Below are 12,917 nucleotides of genomic sequence, written 5' to 3'. Positions count from 1 at the left end.
TTAGTCTGAAGCATGATTGTGCTAAAACTTTAGGTTTTATGACTGTAACCTTGACCACATGGAACCAGGACCTCTTCTGTAAGCCCATCATTACGAAAGTTGCATATCTTATTCCAAACAAGTATTGGTTTATCTGGCACCTTTAGAGCCTTATGCTACTGAAGTGATTCTCAGCTAAACATTATGTCTGTTGTAACTTTGACAAGTATATACACTTTTGTAATTTATCAGTCATATATCTTTTTTTGAAATGTCAAATACTGTGACTATGCAAAATAAAATATCATTATAATTTAAAGTGAAAAAAACACAATGCTGTTTATAAGAAATACACCTAAGACAAAGAAAAAACTGAATATAAAGGTTGGGAAAGCTTATGCAAAGCTTATACAAAGGAAAAAAGAGAAGTGTGGCCATGTGCAGAGCAGACAAACCCACTTTTAAGGATAGAAGCTTTGATTGGGTTAACACAGATATTTGACATAATGAATAGGCCCAAATGGGTTATAACGCCATAAACCAGGAGTAGGAACCAAAAACTCTCAGAACCATATGGAGAGCTAGATACAAGTCAGTAGATGAGGAAACCAAGATCCAGCGGTGCCAGGAACCGGATGGAGGACCCAGGGCAGCGAGGCCCGGAGCCCAGACCAGAGTGAGCCAGGAAGCCCCCCGCCAGAGCCGCGCGTGACCACAAGCCCACCAACCGAACACTCAGAGGCGGCGCCAAGACGGCTTCAGGACAGAGAAAAGCCAGAGTGAATGAAGGAACAAACGGAATAAAGCATGAACAATAGATAAAATCTAGTGGTTCCTTGAGGCCCTCTAGAATGTATAAAACCCTGACCAGCCTGATTAAATTTAAAAGAGAAAAAGTAAAACTGTTCAACACCATAAATCAATACCATGAATAGAAATATAACTACAGACATAGAAGAAAATAATTACCAAAAAACATAAATATAACATGCCACGATGGCAAATTCAACTCTAAAGGAAATAGATGCTTTTCTATCAAAATATAACCTCTTGAACTGCACGTAAGCAAAAGCAGAGAACTGAACAGACCAATGATTTCAAAAGATGTCTGAAAACAAAGACCTGCTTTAGCTAATCAACCATTAGCAATAAATAATTCCTATGAAACTTCTCCAAACTGTAACAAAATGGGAAGTTCTCCAAGTCATTCTGTAAAGCTAACATTGTCTCATACCAAAATCTCAAAGACAATAGAAATAGAAAAGTATAGATCAATTATCTATAAATATAGAAGCAAACATTGTAAATAAAATATCAATAGGTCAAATCCATCCATAATAAAACCCATTAACATTTATTACAAGATTTTAATATTAGGTCAACACCTACTATCATCCATTAGAACGGCAAATTAAAGTAGAAAATCTATGTGAGTATATCCACAGCTGCTAATATAGATTCAATAAAATTCAGCAACTTTTCTTAATAAAAACCTAAGCAAAGAGGAATACATGGAAACCACCTAAATAGAGCAATAGTCTATTTACCAAAAATGTACAACAAATGCCCATAAACTGCTGATGCCAAGACCTTTAAAATCAGGAACAAGAGAGATACATCTGCTCTTTTCAGATGATTCAACTTTTGACATTTCTGCTAATACACAATAAGCCACGAAATAAAGTTAAATAAATATTAGAAAAGACAAGACAAACCGGCTTTGAATTTGCAGATAACTTGATATATACCTAAAAGTTTTGAGGAACTTCTCTGAAAACTATTAGAATTAATAAGAGAAGTTGGTAAGGGGATTGAGTAAAACAAATAAATAGACAGAAGAGCTTTCCTTCATATCAGCAATGTTAAGTTGGAAATGGGAAAGAATGATATCACATTCCATTCAAACGATGGCAAAAACAATAATAAATAAACAAAATAGGTTCAGGAAACCTTTATCAGGAAAACTATAAAATCCCATTAAAGAACCCAAATGCAGCACAAGTCACCATGGAAGTTACCATGGGAAATGTACAAAATGGAAAAAACAAATTTCTGACAACAGCTAAGATATTTTTGAAAAAAGCAAATAAGGAGTAGAAAATTTGCATTAACCAGTCATAAGGTTTAAATAAAATGCCTATAATCAGAACAGCATGGCATTTGAACAGAAATAGATTAAAAGGCTAGTGGACCAGTGCAGAGAATCCTCAAGTGTATATAAGTATATAATGGAAGAAATGGCAATGGTGACATTTTAATCCAGAAGGAAAATCAAAATTTACTTTAAAAATTGTGCTGGAATATTTGATCATCCACCTGGAAGAGAGGAAAGTTAGATTCCCTCCCTCAAACCACATACACAAAGAAATACCAGGAAAACTAAGGCCTAAGATATAAAAAATAAGAGAGTCAAAATAGTATAAAAGACTCTAGGAGAATATTTACATAAAATTGAGGGGAAACTGACTTTCTTATATAACCTAAATGCCATAAAGGAAAAGACAGACATATTTGGTTATATATTCGCATATCTTTGTTATCTCAAAGATAACAGACAAAAGACAAATAATGGATTGGGAAAAATATTGATAACATCTATGATAAACAACAAAGGCTTAAAATCTCTAATATACAATAAGACTCTTCAAAAATTTGAAGGAAAAGGTGAGTAATCCTTGAGAAAAATAATAAACTGTAACAGGCAACTCACATAAGGGGAGACAAATACTTTATGAGAATATGCAAAGATGCTCAACATTATTAAGATAAGAAATACGGACATTAAAACAAGAAGATTCCTCCAACTTAAAACACCTAAAAATGCCTAACAGGTTTTTAGATTTGTGAATTTTAGTTGAAATGCATTTTATGATGTTACTAAACCTGCAGAGATATTGAAATATTTCAGAGAACTTATTCACTGTACATTTAATTTATTTTATTTATAAAAGTTATGAACTGTAGAAAGTTTTACTTGTTGGGTCAAATGCTTGTTGCTTCAAATGCTTGTTGCATTTGAAGTGCTAGTTACAAGAAAATCAAATACCTTCAATGTATAAATGCTATTAAGTTTTTAAAGGACTCTGGAGTATAAGTAAGTTTGTTTAAAGAAATTTAGTCTGTTCAACTTGAATCAGCTCTGTCAAACATTAATTAAAAGCCTCGTTTAAAATAAATAAATAAATAAAAATTCATTATCATCTGAAACTCATCCATCAACTACATGTTAGTGACAAGACGTATGTTTGAAATCTGCTTCCAGTGTTAAATAAATGATTGAATAAAGAAAAAAAAACAAGAAGATTCCATTTTTACCCATCAGAGTGATGAAAACTAAAATGCCCCTGGACATCCACTGCTAGCCAGGGTGTGGGGAATAGAAATCCCCATGTCGCACTGGCAGGAGCAAGTCACCACAGCATTTGGGGAAGTGATTCCAAAGCAGTCCACTTTCAGGACTTCGATCTACATAAGAAATACCCTAGAAATCAGGCTATATCACAAGGGCAAAACCCAGAAATAATCCAAATGTCCACCACCAGGAAAAGGGCTGAGTCAACTAAGCTACATTCACTCTAGATTTAAGACACATATCGAAAAGAATGAGATACAGCTATACTGACTGATTGAGGGGGAGTCAGTGATAGAGTGCTCAATTTAAAAAGCCAAATTGAAGATAATGTGAATAATGCAATCTTATTTTTGTTATTAAAATGGTAAACTAACTAGAACTAATTCCCATATGTGTTTTTTCCCAGTTTTATTGAGCTATAATTGACATATGACATTGTGCAAGTTATGACGTGTTGACCTAATACATTTATATATTGTAAAACGATTACTACTGTAGCCTTAGCTAACACCTGTACTGTGCCACCTAATTACTATTTCTTTTCTGTGGTGAGAACATTTAAGGTTTATTCTCTTAGAAACTTTCATGTACAGTGTTTCATGCAGTGTTTTTAGCTGTAATCCCAGTGATACGCATTAGATCTCCGGGGCTTATTTATCATGTGGGTGAAGTGACCAACACTCCAGCTATATGACCAACATCTTCCCATGTGCCCCACCCCTCAGGCCTTGTCAAACCATCTACTGTTTCCATGGTTTGGCTTTTTTAGTTTCCACCTCTAAGTAAAAACATACAGTGCTTATCTTTCTCTGTCTGACTTCTTTCACTTGGCACAATGTCCTCCAAGTCCATCCACGTTGTTACAAATGGAACCACGTCCTTCTTTCTCACGGTTGAAGAATAATCCACTGTATGTAAACACCACCTCTTCCTCACCCATCCATCCACAAAGACTACTCACCATTTTTCCCGGACAACTGCTGGGCAAGGTGCTTGCGTCAACAAAATACTTCCTGAGGAGGTGTTTGCTGGGGTCAGGACTGTCCAGTAAAATGTAGGAGCAGAAAAAGGCTCCATGCCGAATCAGGAATATGGCAATATCTTCATTCCCTACAGGGCAGAAAGCAGAGCACTCAGGGCATTTGGGACGCAGAGTGTGTCGCGGTTGTCCAAAAGGCCAGACACGCATGTGAAACGAAAATGAAAAGGGCCCTGGAGCTGTTGAACGTTTCTGTTGCCTCCCGTGACCCACAGGCTCCCGTCAGTGAGAGCACCTCTGTGGGGCTCTGCCCTCTGCAGCGCCTCCGAGGAGAGTCGCGTTTGCTGTGGTGGGTCCCTGGCACTGATATCCCCTCGCAGGAGGGAGCTGGGGAAAGGAAGAAGGATGCAGATCTTTTGAAGAAGAAGCTAAGAACAGAGCTGCGAAACTCCACACAGGCCGCTGGAGAGCCGAAGGTGAGTGTGAAGGGCGGGCCCGCGTCTCTACAGGACAAAGGCTCTCAGGGGCGGCCTGACCGGAACCCACCTGACTTGATGGCCGCGTACAGCGGCAGGCGCACGATGACGGGGAACTCGTTCTTCCTGACTGCGTAGCTCTCCGGGTCGGCCCCATAGGTCAGGACCAGGAGCTTCACCACTGCCAGGTGCCCCTGCTGGCAGGCCAAGGCCAGCATCCAGTTCAAGAGCCGCTGGGGGCTGCAGGGACCTGCACAGATGGCAGGACAGAGAGAGGGTGGCTGAAGGGACATTGCTCCTGCTCTGAAATCCCCTCCAGCCACGGCCCTGTTTCCAGGTGAAAGTCGCTTATGTCCAGTTGACAGTGTCTATGGAACAGCCGCTCTGGACTGCATATGACATTTCCCCACATCACTATAAACCCACCTGCCCATCAAATAACACCCGCTGAGGAAAAGCAGCATTCAGAACAGCACATGCAGTGAGAGCGTGATGAAAACGTATGTGTGGAAATAAGACTAGAAGAACCACCTGCCCTCAGCGCTGCAGAATTCTCTCTGGGTGGTGGGACGGCGAGATGCCTTTACTCTCTGCCTCATCCCCAGCCCTGACCGCAGCCCTGGAGCAGCATCACACACAGGAACGCAGGGTTTGGAGACAGGTGATGTAGGATTAAAATATTTCAGCTGTGTCATCTGGGGCAAATTTCTTATCCTCTCTGCGGCTCAGTTTACCCATAAGTAAAATGGGAAGAGGAACACCCTGCCTTCCAAGTTTAATGTGAGGATTACATAACATCATGTATATCAAGTACTTGACTCACTAAACTGTCACAACATCTGACAAGTGCCTGATATAACTCATTGTGGTATGTCATTATGTTCTTAGAGTAATAATACTTTCTGCTTTCCCGAATTATCTGTAATATACATATACCACTTTCATAAGTTAAAAAATACTTTGATGAAGAAACAGATCAGCCTAAAACTTAAGAGAACTGCTCCCTAAAAGAACTGCATACTTAATTCCAGAATGAAATGGCACACTGAAAGGACAGGGACAGCATGGGCTGAAATGTCATAGTATCTTCAAGTTCAAAGTAATGCAAGGTCTTTTGGATCTAGCTGCCATGGATAAATGATCTCATCCCCCATGTGGACACTTCCCAATTGCCTCATAACACTCATTTCCAGCGGTGGAGAGTTCTCAGGAACCAAAGTGCTCTGGAGCCTGGAGAAAGTGCCCCTCTCTGTGTCATAGGAAATTGACCAGGAAATGGGGTGAGGTAGAGAAGGCAAGAATTAAAACCCAGAACACAAGGTACCTGGCATCATGTCTGGGGTGCAGTGGTTGCTAAGTAAATATCCCTTCTTTGCCCTCAATTGATGACTAAAATGAACGATTCAAAGGAGGAGGTACATGAGCAGAAACCAAATTACTCCTAACTCAGTTACGACCAGATATCCACCTATGAGAAGTACAGTTGTCACGCTGCTAACTTCTGCTGAGGACCAGTCTCAGGAAGCAGGCCCTGTATTTCACAGTCATCATTTTAATATGAGGAGACCAAAGCTCAGGGACAGTTGGGAACTTGCTGAAGGTCCGACAGTTGGTAAATAGCAAAGTCAAGCCTTAAGTTTGGCTTTACCTGAAACCAAAGGTTACTATCTTAACCATACAAACCCCTGTGTGTATTCTTTGAGGTCCAAATCCAGCTCAAAGAGCCCAATTTTGGTTTCTATCTTTCCACCTCCTCTCTGTCGTCAGTCCTGCTGAGCTACAAGACCAGGGATTACATAATGATGTCCTTCGAATGATGTTCTTAATTACACAGTGATATACCCACCCACCATGGACCTCCTCTTCTTGGACCCACCCTTGTTCCCCAGCTGCCTCTTCTCTTACCTTACTCCTGACAAGGGCCACCCTCCCTACAGGCTGGGAATTCCCAGAGGACAGACACTGTTCTGCCCATCTCTGCACCCCACAGGGCTGGGCACAACGCCCTGAACTCTTTCAATCCCACCAGCTCTATCCCGAGCTGAATTAAAGACAGGACACCCCAGGAGCCACTGAAAACCATGCTCAGCTGCAACAGACTCAGGTCCAGCCAAGCTCCCTGCTCTGCAAAAGCAGACAAACAAACCAGGCTCTTCCCTTGCTTGTCTGCCAAGTAAACTCCTACTCAGTCTGCAAAGCCCAGTTGAGATGTCGACTCCTTCTGAAGACCCCAGCCTGCATGCAGACAAGACCAGCCCCTGAAGTGTGGTCGCAAAGGACTGTGTAGACATTTCAACCTCTGCATGGTTACACCACACAGTTACTCTTTTCTGCCTCAGTTTCCCCTGCTGGACCAGGAGCTACTAAAGGGCCGGGACCACCTTTTTAAAAAGCCTCCGTGTCTTTCAGGTTCTGCAGTACTTGGCAAATGCTCAATAAATGTAAGCTGTCCAATGAGTGAGTCAGCTGGCATAGGCTCTTTGGGGCAAGAACAGAGCTCCTCTTGGGGATTCCTGAGGAGAGAGAATCAGCCACTGGCACCTCAGGGACTCCTCTCTGCCTTCCTGTACCTTGCTTGACCCAATCAGTGTCTATGGGTCCTAACACTGCCCTGATTTCTGTTCATAAACTCATTCTTCCTCCAGGCATATGAGGGGCATGCCCGCTTGGAACCAAATCTGAGCACAAATCTACCGCAAAGCACACAGTCAGACACTCCCTTAACAGTGAAAAAAAAGTGAAAAGTGAAAGTCATTCATTCAGTTGTGTCTGACTCTTTGCAACCCCGTGGACTATACAGCCCATGGAATTCTTGAGGCCAGAATACTGGAGTGGGTAGCCTTTCCCTTCTCCAGGGGGTCTTCCCAACCCAGGAATTGAACCCAGGTCTCCCACATTGCAGACAGATTCTTTATCAGCTGAGCTACAAGGGAAACTCTTAACAGTACTACTGCATAATTTGTGGTATGTGTGTGTTAGCTGCTCACTCGTGTCCAACCCGTTGCGACCCTATGGCCTGAAGCCTGTCAGGCTCCTCTGTCCATGGGATTTTCCAGGCAAGGATCCTGGAGTGGGCTGCCATTTCATAATTTGTGGGGTCCCATGTAAAACTTAAAATGGGGTCCCTTGTTTAAAAATTATTACAAATTTCAAGAGGGTAATTGCAGAGTGTAGTGGGCTTCCCAGGTGGCACTAGTGGTAAAGAATATGTCTGCTAATTCAGGAGACCTTAGAGATGTGGGTTCGATCCCTGGGTCGGGAAGATCCTCTAGAGGAGGGCATGGCAACCCACTCCAGTATTCTTGCCTGGAGAATCCCACGGACAGAGGAGCCTGACAGACTACAGTCACAGGACTGCAAAGAGTTGGACACAACTGAAGTGACTTAGCAGGCATGCTCACAAACAAAGTGTGGGGCCCTTCTACGTACGGGGTCCTGTGTGACTGCATTGTCACATACCCACGAAGCTGGCCCGACTTCCTTGCAAAATTCTAACTCCCAAAGACCACTGCTAAGACAATGCCTCAGCCTATAGCTGTGGCAATAACTGTAACAGATTCAAGGCCATACAGGCAATCAAAGGAGACCAAGATGTCTGAGTCTACCAGAGAAAAAAATTACTTGCTATTAAGAAAGCAACATAGCAAGGAACATCCAGACAATGTAATATTATTCAGTGATAAAATATATGTGTGTGTGTATGAACTCTCAAGTCATGAGAAGACATGGAGGAAACTTGAATGCATACTGCTAAGTGAAAGAAGTCTATCTGAAAAGGCTTCATACCATATGAACCCACTATATGTTGTTCTGGAAAAGGCAAAACTATGAAGACAGTAAAGAGACCAGTGGTTGCCAGGAGCTGAGAAAGAGATGAGCAGGTGGAACAGGAGGGCGTGAAATTATTCTGCATGATACAGAAGTGGTCCATATATATCATTACACATTTGTTAACAGTCATAGAATATACAACCCTAGTGCAAACTATGAGCTTCCATTAGTAATAACACATCAACATTGGTTCATTCATCAATTTTAACAACTGTACCAGTCTCATACAAAACATCAATAATAGGGAAACTGTGGAGGGTGGTATATGAGAATTCTTGGTACTTGCTCAACAATTTTTCTTTAAACCTAAAACTGCTTTAAAGAATACCCCCAGATTCCTGGATCTGGACTGGTAAACAGTGTGAGGACATAAACATTCTGGAGTGCAGCTCCCCCCGCCCAAAATGTCTGGTTCCTAGGAAAAGAGGGTCCCTGAAGGACTTCCCTGGTGGTCCAGTGGTTAAGAATCCGCCTTCCAATGCAGAGGATGCAGGTTCAATCCCTGGTTGGGGAACTAACCCCACATGCTGTGGGGCAGCTGAGCTGGTGCGCCACAACTGGATAGAATCCTGCATTCAGAGACGGGGATCCTTCGTGCTGCAACCAAGACTCAATGAAGCCAAACAAATAAGGAAATAAGTATTTTTTCATAAAGAGGATCCCTGAGCAGGGGTGAAGAACTCACACCCTGGGACTTACCTGGCAAAATGAGTGAAGTCACTCAGTCGTGTCCAACTCTGTGACCACATGGATGGTAGCCCACCAGGCTCCTCTGTCCATGGGATTTTCCGGGCAAGAATACTGGAGTGGGTGGCCATTTCCTTCTCCAGGGGATCTTCCCAACCCAGGGATCAAACCCGGGTCTCTCGCATTGCAGGTGGATTCTTTACTGTCTGAGCCACCAGGGAAGCAAAGACTCTTTACCTGGCAAAGACTCTAGTAGCTCCTGAACAACATCAGTGTGCCCAAACTGTGCTGCCACCACAGCAGGGTTGTCGTCGGTGGGCTCCGTTGGTAGCTCCACCAGCCTCTCAGTGAGAAGATACCGGACGGTCTCCAGGTCACCATAGGCTGCAGAGATGCTCAGGAGCTGGCCCTGGTCAAAACAGAACAGGGACAAGACATCAGCAAGAAGAGTGCTGTTGGGAACTTTGAGAATCGACTCTAAAGGTTCACGAAGCCCACGGGCAAGTCTGGGACTGCGCTGACCAGGATGGCAGGACCAGTCACGTGTGGCTGTTAAGGCTTGAAACATGGCTCATGCAAAGTGAGATGTGCTGGAAATGTAAAATCATATGTGATTTCAAAGTTCAGTTCAGTCGCTCAGTTGTGTCCAGCTCTTTGCGACCCCAAGCAGCATGCTGGGCTTCCCTGTCCTTCACCAACTCCTGGAGCTTGCTCAAACTCATGTCCATCGAGTCAGTGATGCTATCCAACCATCTCTTCCTCTGTTGTCCCCTTCTCCTCCTGCCTTCAGTCTTTCCCAGCATCAGGGTCTTTTCCAGGTGATTTCAGACTTACTACAAAAATGGTAAACTATCTTGTCAATATTTTCTGGGGCTCTAAAATCACAGTGGATACTTACTGCAGCAAAGAAAATTAAAACACACTTGTCCCTCAGAAGGAAAGCTATGATAAACCTAGATAGAGTATTAAAAAGCAGAGACATATTTTACTGACAAAGGTCCAAATAGTCAAAGCTATGGTTTTTCCAGTTGTCATGCATGGATGTGAGAGTTGGACCATAAAGAAGGCTGAGCATTGAAGAATTGATGCTTTCAAATTGTGCTGCTGGAGAAGACTCTGGAGAGCCCCTCGGACTGCAAAGAGATCAAACCAGTCAATCCTAAAGGAAATCATTCCTGAATAATCACTGGAAGGACTAATGATGTAGCTGAAGCTCCAATACTTTGGCCATTGGATGCAAAGAGCCAACTCATTGCAAAAGACCCTGATGCTGGGAAAGATTGAAGGCAAAAGGAGAAGAAGGCAGCAGACGGTTAGATAACTTAGACATTATCACCAACCCAAGAGATAAGAGTTTGAGCAAACTCTGAGGGATAGTGAAGGACAGGGAAGCCTGGTGTGCTGCAGTCCATGGGGTTGCAAAGAGTCAGACATAACTTATTGACTGGAAAACAACAACAATCTTGTCAATAATTTTTATACTGATTATATGTTGAAGTGATCATCTTTAGTATATTCCAGTTAAATAGAAGAGTATCAAAGTTTACCTGTTTTGTGAAATTTGACCAATATCTGTGCTTTAGTTAATAATATTGTATCAGAGGTCAATTTCCTGTTTTCTTACAACATGATATTTCTTAATATTTTCAGAACTGTATTAGAATACTATTAATAGCTATATAATCACAAAAGTAAAAGATGTTCATCAGTTTTCACAATTAATAGTCAGACAAAAAATAAAAGATAATTATAATTGCAAGCCATAATGGAAACATGATTATCCTAACAGTGTAAAATAATTACAATCTGAGGCATTAAGCAGAGTGATGTGGTACGTGGAAGTACATATACGCACATGTTTTCATCCACCCAGCCAGTCCATGTCTTTTGGTTGGTGCATTTAATCTATTTACATTTAAGTTAAGTTTGATATGTATGATCCTATTACCACTTTCTTAATTGTTCTCGGTTTATTCTTTGTAGGCATTTTCCTTCTTTTGTGTTCCCTGCCTAGAGAAGTTCCTGTAGCATTTATTGTAAAGCTGGTTTCTCTGGGCTGGCATGTGGGGATGATCCAGAGGGAGGATAAAGGGAGGAGGGAGGTGGGAGGGGGGTTCAGGAGGGGGAACTTATGTAAACCCGGGGCGAATTCATGTCAATGTATGGCAAAACCAACCAATATAATATTGTAAAATAATTTGCCTCCAATAAAAAATAAATTAATTACCAAAAAAAAAAAAAGAATATAATGGTTGGGCCATTGGGGAAGTTTAAGGGATCTGGTTGAGAAAATAGCCTGCCAATCCAAGAAAACTTTGCAGCTTGCATTTGGTTTGGGGCTTTGGGAAGTTCATGATGCTATGAAGTCTGTCTGATCTATGTGCAGTCCTTGTTCTGAGAACAGATGTGCTAAATAAACTTGAGTTTGAACAAAAAAAAAAAATAAAGCTGGTTTGGTGGTGCTGAATTCTCTTAACTTTTGCTTATCTGTACAACTTGATTTCAACGTCAAATCTGAATAAGGTGTTGCTGGGTAGAGTATTCTTGGTTGTAGGTTCTTCCCTTTCATCACTTAAAATATATTGTGCCATTCATTTCTGGCTTGCAGAGTTTCTGTTGAGAAATGAGCTGATAACCTAATGAGAATTCCCTTATATGTTATTTTTCATTTTTCCCTCAGTTCAGTTCAGTTCAGTTGATTAGTCGTGTCCGACTCTCTGCAACCCCACGAACCACAGCACGCCAGGCCTCCCTGTCCATCACCAACTCCCGCAGTTCACTCAAACTCATGTCCATCAAGTCGGTGATGCCATCCAGCCATCTCATTCTCTGTTGTCCCCGTCTCCTCCTACCCCCAATCCCTCCTAGCATCAGACTCTTTTCCAGTGAGTCAACTCGTCGCATGAGGTGGCCAAAGAACTGGAGTTTCAGCTTTAGCATCAGTCCTTCCAATGAACACCCAGGATTGATCTCCTTCAGAATGGACTGGTTGGATTTCTTTGCAGTCCAAGGGACTCTCAAGAGTCTTCTCCAGCACCACAGTTCAAAAGCATCAATTCTTCGGCGATCAGCTTTCTTCACAGTCCAACTCTCACATCCATACATGACCACGGGAAAAACCATAGCCTTGACTAGACGGACCTTTGTTGGCAAAGTAATGTCTCTGCTTTTTAATATGCTATCTAGGCTGGTCATAACTTTCCTTTCAAGGAGTAAGAGTCTTTTAATTTCATGGCTGCAATCAGCATCCACAGTGATTTTGGAGCCCCCCAAAATAAAGTCTGACACTGTTTCCACTGTTTCCCCATCTATTTGCCATGAAGTGATGGGACCAGATGCCATGATCTTCGTTTTCTGAATGTTGAGCTTCAAGCCAACCTTTTCACTCTCCTCTTTCACTTTCATCAAGAGGCCTTTGAGTTCCTCTTCACTTTCTGCCATAAAGGTGGTATTATCTGCATATCTGAGGTTATTAATATTTCTCCCGGCAACCTTGATTCCAGCTTGTGCTTCTTCCAGCCCAACGTTCCTCATGATGTACTCTGCATAGAAGTTAAATAAGCAGGGTGACAATATACAACCTTGACGTACTCCTGTTCCTATTTGGAACCAG

General features: G+C 42.1%; 1 protein-coding gene across 2 annotated transcripts in view; it reads right to left on the bottom strand.

Moving 5' to 3' along the window:
* LRRK1 (leucine rich repeat kinase 1) overlaps positions 1–12,917 on the bottom strand; it is a 146,541-nt gene that overhangs the window by 83,913 nt on the left and 49,711 nt on the right. For both annotated transcript variants that reach the window (XM_055417677.2, XM_055417681.2), the window contains exons 4-6: positions 9,542–9,713; positions 4,857–5,036; positions 4,293–4,441 (exon numbers count right to left, since the gene is read on the bottom strand). In XM_055417677.2, the coding sequence (XP_055273652.1) occupies positions 4,293–4,441; positions 4,857–5,036; positions 9,542–9,713 (501 nt within the window). The remainder of the gene's footprint in view (positions 1–4,292; positions 4,442–4,856; positions 5,037–9,541; positions 9,714–12,917) is intronic.

Source organism: Moschus berezovskii, chromosome 21 (genome assembly GCF_049115385.1).
Source record: "Moschus berezovskii isolate FMDL1 chromosome 21, NW_MosBer_1.0, whole genome shotgun sequence".
Lineage (NCBI taxonomy): Eukaryota > Metazoa > Chordata > Mammalia > Artiodactyla > Moschidae > Moschus > Moschus berezovskii.
The sequence above is the reverse complement of the archived record's forward strand: the minus strand, read 5'-3'. Positions and strand labels throughout refer to the sequence as shown.